At 43.7% G+C, this 12,303-nt stretch overlaps 1 protein-coding gene across 1 annotated transcript in view; it reads left to right on the top strand.

Moving 5' to 3' along the window:
* Nucleotides 1-10,410, top strand: part of ubr7 (ubiquitin protein ligase E3 component n-recognin 7) — a 69,290-nt gene extending 58,880 nt beyond the window's left edge. Inside the window, exons 10-11 of the mRNA XM_073039153.1 lie at nt 1,212-1,273; nt 9,446-10,410. Coding sequence (XP_072895254.1) covers nt 1,212-1,273; nt 9,446-9,538 — 155 coding nt within the window. The 3' untranslated portion in view covers nt 9,539-10,410. The remainder of the gene's footprint in view (nt 1-1,211; nt 1,274-9,445) is intronic.
* The last annotated feature ends 1,893 nt before the right edge of the window (nt 10,411-12,303 follow it).

Raw genomic sequence — 12,303 nt, forward strand, 5'->3', positions numbered from 1 at the left:
CCGAGAGGTAATGTTGCAGCTATATAGAGCCCTGGTCAGACCCCACTTGGAGTACTCTGCTCAGTTCCAGTCGCCTCACTACAGGAAGGATGTGGAAGCCATAGAAAGGGTGCAGGGGAGATTTACAAGGATGTTGCCTGGATTGGGGAGCATGCCTTATGAGAATAGGTTGAGTGAACTCAGCCTTTTCTCTTTGGAGTAACGGAGGATGAGAGGTGACCTGATAGAGGTATACAGGATAATGAGAGGCATTGATTGTGTGGATAGTCAGAGGCTTTTTCCCAGGGTTGAAATGGCTAACACAAGAGGGCACAGTTTTAAGGTGCTTGGAAGTAGGTACAGAGGAGATGTCAGGGGTAAGTTTTTTTTTACGCGGTGAGTGCGTGGAATGGGCTGCCGGCGGCGGTGTTGGAGGCGGAAATGATAGGGTCTTATGAGACTCCTGGATGGCTACATGGAGCTTAGAAAATTAGAGGGCTATGGGTAAGCCTAGTAATTTCTGAGGTAGGGACATGTTTGGCACAACTTTGTGGGCTGAAGGGCCTGTATTGTGCTGTAGGTTTTCGGTTTCTAAAAACAAATTAGCTTTGTCACCTATACAGCACAAACATGCGGTGAAATGTGTCATTTGCGTCAATGACCAACAGTCTGAGGATGTGCTGGGGACAGCTCGCTACTGCAGCTGAGAATGGCCACAACTTACCCAGGAGAACACGCAAACTCCTTACCCTGAGAACTGAACACTAATTGCTGGCACAGTACAGCATTGTGCTAACTTGGTGCTGCCCAATCACTCTGACTGCACTGCTTCTGAAAGACTAGATCACAGTTCTGTTGTCTCTGGGAGCTATTTTGTTGTATTATGGATTGAAAATCACGTTCAAGGCTGAAGTATGGGTCTTGACTGAATTTTAATCTTACTGGGGTATTTAAGTCTACTTAAACATTTAACTGTCATTTTAATGGGCACTGAAATGGGGACTTAACACAAAACACCACAATTATTACAATCAAATAGATTTAAGCTTGTGAAATCTGGTGCCAGAGAAATTATCATGTCTGATTTGCATGTCTTTTAAAAATATTGGCTTATTTCACCTGTTTCTCTGCTCACATGCTAGTAATTAACTGTGCTGTAGGGTAAAAAATAAAATTCTGATTCACTCATCCTGGTGCGTGTTATGGTTTAAAGAAAGTTTTTCCTTTTACAGAGTACAATGATTTAAAATCTGAATTGAAAGATTACCTGAAGAGATTTGCAGATGAAGGAAAGGTAAGGTCAGCTTTGTTTTGAACAAGTTTATGAAATTGAGCCAATTGAAAAAGGTAGAATTCTTTGTGGTAACTTTTGATTCGTAACCAGGTCAGTAAAAGGCACACAGGCTCCCTGCAGCATCTGAACTGTGAACGAAGAGAGGAGATGAGATCCAGCAGAATCAGGCAATTTGGCCCATCGAGTCTGCTCCACCTTTTCTTTGTGACAAACCCAATTTTCCTATCTGCCCTGATCTCCTGCTTTCTCCCTGTATCCCTTCATACCCTGACCAATCAAGGATCTATCAACTTCTGCCTTAAATACACGTAAAGACTTGGCCTCCACAGCTGCTGTGGCAAAGAATTCCACAGATTCACCACCTTCTGGCCTAAGAAACTCCACCTCATCTCGGTTCTAAAATGAGGCCCGTCTATTCTGAGGCTGTGTCATCTGCTCTTAGACTCTCCCACCATAGGAAACATCCTCTCCACATCCACTCTATCAAGGCCTTTCACCATTCGGTAGGTTTCAATGAGGTCACCCCTCATTCTTCTGAATTGTAGTGAATACAGGCCCAGAGACTTCAAATGCTCTTCATATGACAAGCCATTCAATCCTGGAATCATTTTCATGAATCTTCTTTGAACCCTCTCCAGTTTCAGCACATCCTTTGAGATGAGGGGCCAAACCTGCTCACTGCTTTTTAAAAAAAGTCTCAACATTGCAACCTTGCTTTTATATTCAAGTCCTCTTCAAACGAATGCTAACATTGCATTTGCCTTCCTCACCCACATGATTTAAATAATGTTTTTTATTACCCTTGCGGTTTCTTAACTCCACCCACAAAGATTCAACATTTTCTGAACCGATGTCGCCTCTTTCTAAAGATGTAATTCCATCTGTTGCCAACACAGCCACACCACCGCCTATGCCTTCCTGCCTGTCCTTTCAATACAAAGTATATGCTTTGATGTTAAACTCCCAACTATGGCCTTCTTTCAGCCACGACTCACTGATTTTCACAATGTCATACCGACCAATCTAATTGTGCCTCGACCTGATTCTGAATGCTACACATATTTAAATACAGCACCTTCAGTCCCGTATTCTTCGCCCTTTTGAATTTTGCTGCTGTGGTACAATTTAACTCTTTGCTCTGTCTGCATTTGTACCCAATCATTGGCTTGTCCTTTCTTACATTCATGTTACACCCATCATCTACTTGTAAACCTACTGGCTCATCCTCAGCTCTGTCATTCTGGTTCCCATCCCCCTGCCATATTAGTTTAAACCATTCCCAACAGCGCTAGAAAACCTGTCCGCAAGAATATTGGTTCCCCTTGGATTCAAGTGCAACACATCCTTTTTGTACAGGTCCCATCTGCCCCAGAAGAGATCATAATTATCCAGAAATCTGAATCCCTTCCCCCTGCTACAATTCTTCAGCCACACATTTACCTTCCACCTCATTCTATTCCTATCCTCACTGTCAATCTCCTGAGATTACTACCCTTGAGGTCTTGCTTCTCAACATCCTTGCTAACTTTTTTTCAGGATCTCCTCCCTTTTTCTACCCATGTCATTGGTACCAGTATGTACCATGACTTCTGGTGCTCACCCTCCCTTTTCAGGATATTGTGGACATGTACAGAAACACTGCGGACCCTGGCACCCACCTGCGTTTGCTTTTGGTGTTCACAGAATCACCTATCTGTCCCCCTGACTATAGAGTCCCCTAATACTGCTGCCATCCTCTTCAGTTCCCTGCCATTCTGAGCTACAGTGCCAGAGGCATGGCTGCTATTGCTTCCCCCAGGTAGGTTTCCTCCCCCCACAGTACTCACTCAAAATGGAGTACTTATTGTTGAGGGGACATCCAGTATCTGACATTCTCCCTTCCCTCTCCAGATAGTCACCCATTACCAGTCTCCTGTAGCCTTGGGGTGACTACCTCCCTGTAGCTCCTGTCTATCACTGCCTCATTTTCCCTAACAAGCCGATGGTCACCGAGCTGCAGCTCCAGTTCCCTAACTCCATCTCTAGGAGCTGCATCTCGCTGCATAGGGTGCAGATGTAGCCATCAGGGACACTCGGCGTCTCCTGGAAATCCCATATCTGACACCCAGAACTGAACACTGGCTCTGTAGACATGTCCCCTATGCTCTCAGGAGTTAAAGAAGAAAAAAATAAGGAATGAACTCACCTACTTACCTTGCTTCCATCTGTTCTTGCCAAAGCTTTGTGAGCCAAAATCTTACTACTATGACGACCGTTCCCACAATGACAGAAGTGCGATGGGGTACTTCCCTTTCACAGAGACTGGGATTATACAAGCTCTTTGTTTGACCTGTGTAGGAACGCTCCTGTTGCGTCTGCAGTACTGTACTTCAATTAACAACCTCTGAGGCCGTGTCCAATCAAAACCTATCCATCTCTGCCTTAAATACACCCAACAACCTGGCCTCCACAGCTGCATGTGGCAACAAATTCCACAAGTTCACCAACCACTGGTTATTGAATTTCCTGCACATTTGTTTTAAATGGATGCCCCTCTATCCCGAAGCTGTACCCTCCTGTCCTAGACTCTCCCACCATGGGAAACATCCTTTCTGCATCTACTCTGTTTAGGCCTTTCAACATTCAAAAGGTTTCAATGAGATCCCCCCCATCCTTCTAAATTCCAGAGAGTACTGACCCAGAGCTATCAAATGTTCCTCGTATAATAACCCTTTTATTCCTGGAATCATCCTTCTGAACCCTCTCCAATGCCACATTTTTTTTAGATGAGGAACACAAAGCTATTCACAATACTCAAGGTGAGGCCCCACCAGTGCCTTATAAAGCCTCCGCATCACATCCCTGCTCTTGTATTGTAGACCTCTTGAAATGAATGCAAACATGGCATTTACCTTTCTCACCACCGACTCGACCTGCAAGTTAACCTTTGATAATTCTGCACAAGAACTCCCAAGTCCTTTTGTATCTCAGATTTTTGGATTTTCTCCCCATTTGAAAAAGTCTGCGCATTTATTTCTACTACCAAAGTGCATGACCATTGTACTTCCAACATTGTATTTCATTTGCTACTTTCTTATCCATTCTCCTAATCTGTCCAAGTCCTTCTGCAACATTCCTGTTTCCTAAACACTACCTTCCCCTTCACCATTCTTCTTATCTCCTGCAAATTTGGCAACAAAGCCATCTATTCCATCATCTAAATCATTGATAAACAGCATAAAAAGTGGTCCCAACACCGAACACTGTGGAACACCACTAGTCACTGGCAGTCAACCAGAAAAGGATCCATTTATTCTCACTTCCTGCCTTCTACAGATCAGCCAATGCTCCAACCATATCAATAACTTTTCTGTAATACCATGGGCTCTTAAATTGGTAAGCAGCCTCATGTGTGGTACATTGTCAAAGGCCTTCTGAAAGTCCAAATATACAACATCCACTGCATCCCCTTTACCCTACACGTACTCTCCTCAAAGAATTCCAACAGGTTTGTCAGGCAAGATTTTCCATTAAGGAATCTATGCTGACTTTGTCCTATCTTGTATGTGTCACCAAGTACTCCATAACCTCATCCTTACCAAATGACTCCAACATCTTCCCAACCACTGAGGTCAGGCTAACTGGTCTATAGTTTCCTTTCTGCTGCCTTCCTCCCTTCTTAAAGGGCAGAGTGACATTTGCAATTTTCCAGCCCTCTGGCACCATGCCAGAGTCCAATGGTTTTTGAAAGATCATTACTAATGCCTCCACAATCTCTACTGCTACCTCTTTCAGAACCCTAGGGTGCAGTTCATCTGATCTGGGTGACAACATGAGCCCTTAGGTTTTTGGCTCTTTGAACACTTCCTCCCTTGTAATAGTAACTACTCACTTCCCTTCCCTTGCACATCAGGCATACTACTGGTGTCTTCCACAGTGAAGACTGATGCAAAATACTCTTAGTTTATCTGCCATCTCCTTGTCCCCTGTTATTATTTCTCCAGCCTCATTTTCCAGCAGTATTATATCTACACTTTTTTTTTACATACTTGAAAAAGATTTTACTATCCACTTGGATAATATTTGCTGGCTTGCTTTCATATTTCATCTTTTCCCTTCTAATGTTCTTAAGTTGCTCTCTATACATTTTTTAAAAACTTGCCAACCCTCTACTTTCCCATTCATTTTTTGCTTTGTTGTATGCCCTTTCTTTTTGCTTTTACAATAGCTTTGACTTCCCTTGTCAGTCACGGTTGTACTATTTTACCATTTGATTATTTCTTAGTTTTGGAATGTATCTCCTCATTTTCCCAGAAACTCACACCATTGCTGCTCTGCTGTCATCCCTGCCAGCACCTCCTTCCAGTTCACTTTGACCAACTCCTCTCTCAAACCACTGTAATTTCCTTTACTCCACTGCAATACTGCTATATCAGACTTAACTTTCTCCCTATCAAATTTCAAGTTGAAGTCAATCATATTGAAATCACTGCTTCCTTAGGGTTCTTTTACTGTAAGCTCCCTAATCACCTCTGATTCATTACATAACACCCAATCCAGTATAGCTGATCCCCTAGTAGGCTCAATGACAAACTGCTCTAAAAAGCCATCTCTTAGGCATTCAACACTCTCGAGATCCATTAGCAACCTGATTTTCCCCAATTGACCTGCATGTTGAAATTTCCCATGACTATTATAACATTGCCCTTTTGACACGCCTTTGCTATTTCCTGTTCTAAACTGTGGTCCACCTCGCAGCTGCTGTTGGGAGGTCTGTATCTGACCTCCATCAGGGCTTTTTACCCTTGTTGATTTTTTTTTTAACTGAACCCACAAGGATTCAACATCTTCTGATCTGATGTCACATCTTCTACTGATTTGATGCCATTCTTTAACAGTAGAGCCATGCCACCTCCTCTGCCGACCTTCCTATCCCTCCGATACAATGTGTAACCTTGGACATTCAGCTTCCAACTACAACCATCCTTCAGCCATGATTCAGAGATGGCCACAATCTCACACCTGACAACCTGGAATAGTGCAGTAAGATCACCCACCTTATTTCTTGTACTTTGTGCCTTGAGTGCAGTATTTGTTACCCTTTTTTGATTCTGCATCCCTGATGCACTGATACTCACCCTGCTGGCTGCAATTATGTCCTACCATCTACCTGTCTTCCTGACAGTCTGACTGCATGCTATCTGTGCTTTTTTACCATCTGTCCTATCCTGTGTACTTCACTCCAGTTCCCAACAGAAAAGCCTCCCTTTATTCCCACTCTTTGCCTCCTGCCAATCAGCCACTGCTTTCTCCATGCTAGAATCTTTCCTGTAATGTCATGGGCTCATAGCTTGTTAAATAGCCTCATGTGTGGCTCCTTGTCAAAGGTCTTCTGAAAATCCAAGTGTACACACACATCTACTGATTCTCCTTTGTCTATCCTGTTTGTTATTTCTTCAAAGAATTCTAACAGATTTGTCAGGCAAGATTTTCCCTTGAGGAAACTATGCTGACTTTGGCCTATTTTACTATGTGCCTCTAAGTACCCTGATAACTTGTCCTTAATAATCAACTCCAACATCTTCCCAAACACTGATGTTCGACTAACTGGCCTATAGTTTTCTTTCTTCTGCCCCTCTCCCTTCTTAAAATTTTCCAGTCTTGCAGAACCATTCCAGAATCTGGTGATTAGTGATGACCTTTCAATAATGCCTCCATGACCTATTCAGCCACCTCTTTCAGAACCTTGGGGTGCACACCATGTGGTCCAGGTGACTTGTCTACCTTCAGACCTTTCAGTTTCCCAAGAACCTTCTCTCTAGCTATGGTAACTTCATTCCCGCACCCCTGACACCTGGAGATTCCACCATACTGCTAGTGTCTTCCACAGTGAAGACTGATGCAAAATACTTAGTTAGTCTGCCATTTCCTAGTCCCCCATTACTACCTCTCCAGCGTCATTTTCCAACAATCTGATATCCACTCTTGCCTCTCTTTTACACTTTGCATCTGGAAAACCTTGTTTTTGGCTATCTTACCTTCAATATTTCAATTTTTCTGTGTTTTACTTTTTAGTTGCCTTCTGTTGGTTTTTAAAAGCTTCCCAATCTTCTGACTTCCCAGTAATTTTTTCTGCATTATATGCCCTTGTTTTGGCTTTTATGCTGTCTTTGACTTCCCTTGTTAGTGATGGTTGGCTCATCCTCCCTTTAGAATATTACTTCATCTTTGGGATGTATCTATCCTGGGCCTTCTGAATTTCCCCCAGGAACTCCAGCCACTGCTATTTGGCTGTGATCCCTTCTGATGAAATTTGCGGGAAGATGTTATTTTGGAGTTGGCATTGGTGGTATCACACAGAGGTGGCTATCCTCACTGCTGAACCACTGGGTGAAAAATTTTGGGGGCAGGGCAATGTGTCATTGGTTGCCTTGATGAGGAAGTGGAGTCTGTCTTGTGGGATCTTCCATCTACCTAACCCCCTATATTTTCTCTTTCGGACCTCCTCCCTTTTCCTACTTGTGTTATTGGTACTGATAGGTCCTATGACTTGTGGCTGCTCACCCCCCCCTCCCCCGATGATGTGGATCTGAGAGATCCCCAAGCTTGGCACCTGCAAGGCAAAATTCCATTTGGGTGTCTTTTATGTTCATAGAATCTGCTGTTGCTCCTTGAATGATGGAACCCCTACCATTACAGCCCTGCTTCTCGTCTCTCCTTCCCCTCTGAGCCACAAAGCCAGACTCAATGCTAGATGTACACATGTAGTTATCAGCGAGGCTGGCGGTCTCCCAGAGTTCCCACACCTCACACAGAGAGCGTACCACTAACCCATGACCCATTCTCAGCACAATGTATCAATAGACAAAAAAAGGGGGAAAATACTTGTTAGAAACTCACTTAGAATCTCCGCCTGTGTGAGCCTTGGCCTGTTTATGCTGAAGCCTGTTGAGCCAAAGTCTGCAGACCTGGCAGCATCTATGGAAAAGAGTACAGTTGATGTTTCATTCCCGAGACGTCTGTACTCTTTTCTATAGATGCTGCCTGGTCTGCTCTGTTCCTCCGGCCGGCATTTTGTGTGTGTGTTGCTCAGATTTCCAGTATCTGCAGGTTTTCTCTTGTTTGTGACCCAACCCTGAGGGCTCTAACACTGTCTACTCCTACCTGGCTGCTCTGCTTACACCTGGCTTCTTTTGACTGGCCTTTGTCGAGTGCTGAAGAGATTGTTATGATTGCAGGAACTCTGCAGGCCAAGCACCATCTATTACTGTTTTCTCTCCCCCCCCCCCCCACCCCCCCCAAATTCTGGCATCTTCCCCAGTCCTGAAGAGTTTCGGTTCGAAGTGTCATCCGTTTGACCTACTGTGTTCCTCCCACAGATTGTGTGAATTTGGGTTAGCATAGACTATTTGGGCCAAAGGGCATGTATCTGTGCTGGATGACTATGTGGCTTTATGGAAGGGTATAATCAGTGACCCCAAGCAGTGGCTTTAAGTAGCAACTGAGCTGAGCAGACTTTCAAGCTGCTCATTTCCTGTTTTTGACTAGATGCTTTCTATTTTTACAGTAATTCAATTTCACTGGCGGGCATGTGACATCAGAAATTTGCCTTTGAAGCTGCAGGCTGCAACAGAAAGCTTCAAAGGAACTTCCCCCTGATGGGGAGTGAGCAAACTAAAATGTTCAAACGGCAACCCTCTCCCTCCTCCAGCAATGGTCACCCAGTCACAGAGAGGTTTATGATGCCACCTGGAGCTTAGCTCTGGTAGTCACCATGGTTCTAGCCAAAGAGTGTTCCAATCAGTGGAGCTGGTGGAAGATGATGACACATCAGTGGTAGCAGTAAATGGTCCCCAGTCTCTAATTCCATCCTGATCTGTCAGGCTGATGCCCCCCCCCCCCCCACATTAAACAAAATCTTGCACGTTTTCTCCATTTAGGGAATCTGCCCTAACATCCCCATTAACTGGATCTCAGTCGGCCTCTACAGCCACACCCACAGACAATACTTTAGGAGATCATATTCAACTTGAGTGAGCCACCTACTACATTGCCCCACCCCTTCAGGCAAGTTGTACAGAGAAGTTATCAACATGTGGATGTTTGTCCAATGGCCGGGATTGGACATCCTATTTTAGAAACTCACTTGTTCTAATAAAACTGATTTTTACCTTTATCTTTCTCCGTTAACAGGTGGTTACAAGTGAAGATATCCAGCGATTCTTTGAGGAGCTTCAATCAAAGAAGAGACGGCGAGTGGACGGGATGCAATATTTTTGCAGTTAAACTACCATAACATTCAGTCAAAAGATGTGCAAAATGTTATCATAACAACGGCACTTTTAAAATTAACTGGTTGTCCCCTGTTTATTTTACTTGGCCTACTTGGTGTAATTCAAGCAGAAATGGTTTAGTGCAGAGGTTCCCGAGCTTTTCTTGCGCCATGGACCCCTACTACTAATGGAGGGGTCCATAGACGCCAGGTTGGGAACCCCTGGTTTAGTGAGAAGAGGCAATAGAGAATTCATAGCATCAGTTCACTTCAGTAGGGGAAGAGTAGAAATGCAGAAATGATACTTTTATAAGAAATTAACAGCTTGGATTATGTATGCACAGGTAATTCTTTTTAAACTCATGGTTTGTAATAAGCATTGGGACAAATGAGACCTTCAGACGGGACAGTGGCTGTAATACATCCATGCTGCCTTCATCCACCAACTAAATACCCACCCCGACAAGCTATTTAACAGCAGTGTGCGGTAAATATTGAAATCAAGCCATACCTGTAGCTGAGAGCTCTCTTGTTCACCGACTTTAAAACCAGCTTCATCTAGCCAGAAGGGGCAAGTTCATAGCTTCAACTGTACACTTAAAACTGCAAATCAAGGCACTAAGGTTCATATTGAGATTGCTAAGAAACTAGCCATCATTTGACAGTGAGGATCTTTAATTGACAATTGTTAACCTGAAACCGTGCTCTACAAGTTGCTTCATTTACAGCAAGTATAAGGAACATCTGTCTCAGTGTCACACCCTGTAATTTTTAACGTTGGAACTAAAATATGAAAAGCTGACCGACATGTTGAATCTGTTCTGTTACTAATGCTTTAATGTTCATGGGTTAGGGAGAAGAAGCCAATAAAAATTTAGTTACTTTCTCATGTGAGATGCTTTCTGAAATGTGACATCACCCATTTAAATATTTCTTTCTAGTCCTGCAACAAGGCAGTCTTGTCAACAAGTTCAAATTTAATTGTTCAACCAAACGTGTGACACTTGGGTTCTGTTGGCTGTACAAGTCTAGGGAAGACGATCTCTGGCCCCACTAAACATGAGATTGAGGTGCAAAACCTCCTGTTTGTGTGGATACTGCATAATGTGTTACTCTGTTACAAATCAATACCACAAAATAAGACAGTACACTCTACGCAATTTAGCTTTAGTCAAATTAAGAATTATGAAGGGTTAGTAAAGTAAAACAAGAAGGGCCCATTTTAATGAAAGTCTAATGCAGACGGTAGGAGCTCACAGTTTCCCTTCCTTTGGTCCTCCATCGACTTTCCCCAGGCTTCGTCGACTCCTGGCCCCACTCCACGTCCACTCCGACCTCTCGTTTCTGGCATCTTCTCTCTTCATCTTTCACCAAACAAAAGACCCAGATCACCTCTGTCTCAGGCACACAAGAAAAAAAACTCTTCATTGGACAGCGCACATTCCATGGCCCGTTATCTCTAGCCATAACCCAAACACTGCTGCTACAGAACAACCATTGTGGTAGCAGTGAAACCTTTACCAGGGTGTTACACATGTATGCAGCCAAACGAAGCACTGGGCCAAGGAGAACCAACAGCCATGCACACCAGAGAAATATTGTTACAAAACATTTTTGAAGTGAGTCATAGAGAAGTACAGCACAGAAACGGCTCTTTGGCCCAGATCATCCATGCCAAAACTAACCTGCCTATTTCTATTGACGTACACTGGGGCCGTATCCCTACTATCCACTCACAAACAAGAAAATCTACAGATGCTGGAAATCCAAGCAACCCACACAAAATGTTGGAGGAAACAGCAGGCCTGCTGAAGGGCCTCTCCCCGAAATATCACCAGTACTCTTTTCCACAGATGCTGCCCAGCCTGCTGAGTTCCTCCAGCATTTGTGAGAGTTCCCTACTATCCATGTACCTATCTGAACTTCTCCTGTGCTGGCAGCTCATTCCACACTCGCAACCCTCTGAGTGAAGTTTCCCCTCATGTTTTTCATCCTTAACCCATGACCTCTGATCACAGTCCCACACAACCTCAGTGGAAAAAGCCTGCTTGCATTTACCTTAGCCATACCCCTCATAATTTTGTATACCTCTATCAAATCTCCCCTCACTCTTCTACATTCTAAAGAATACAGTCCTAACCTGCTAAATCTTTCCCTATAACTCGGGTCCCCCAGACATAGCAACATCCTTGTAAATTTTCTCTGCACTCTATCAACCTTGTGTATATCTTTCCTTTGGTAGGTGACTAAAACTTCATAATACTCCAAATTTAGGCCTCACTAACATCTTGAACAACTTTTATCTTCAGTACTCAATACATTGATTTATGAAGGACAATGTGCTTAAAGCTTTCTTTACGAGCCTATCTACCTGTGACACCACTTTCAATGAATTATGTACCTGCAGTCGCAGATCCCTTTGTTCCCCCATGGCCATGAGACATGAGCAGAATTAGGCCATTGAGTCCACTCCATTGTATCATCATGGCTGACCCCAGATCTTTTTCAACACCATGCATACACCTGCCCTCTCACCGTAACCTGACCAATCAGGAATCTATTCCGCTTTTAATATACTCACAGACTTGGCCTCCACCACAACCTGTGGCAGAGCATTCCACAGATTCAACACTTTTTGGTTTAAAAAAAAATCCTCTGTGCCTTCTAGTTCTGAATACCTCCACCAGAGGAAACATCTTCTCCACATCCACCTTACCTAGAACTTTCAACATTCAGAAGATTTCTGTGAGATCCCCGCATTCTTATAAATTCCAGTGAG

Source organism: Hemitrygon akajei, chromosome 3 (assembly GCF_048418815.1).
Source record: "Hemitrygon akajei chromosome 3, sHemAka1.3, whole genome shotgun sequence".
NCBI lineage: Eukaryota > Metazoa > Chordata > Chondrichthyes > Myliobatiformes > Dasyatidae > Hemitrygon > Hemitrygon akajei.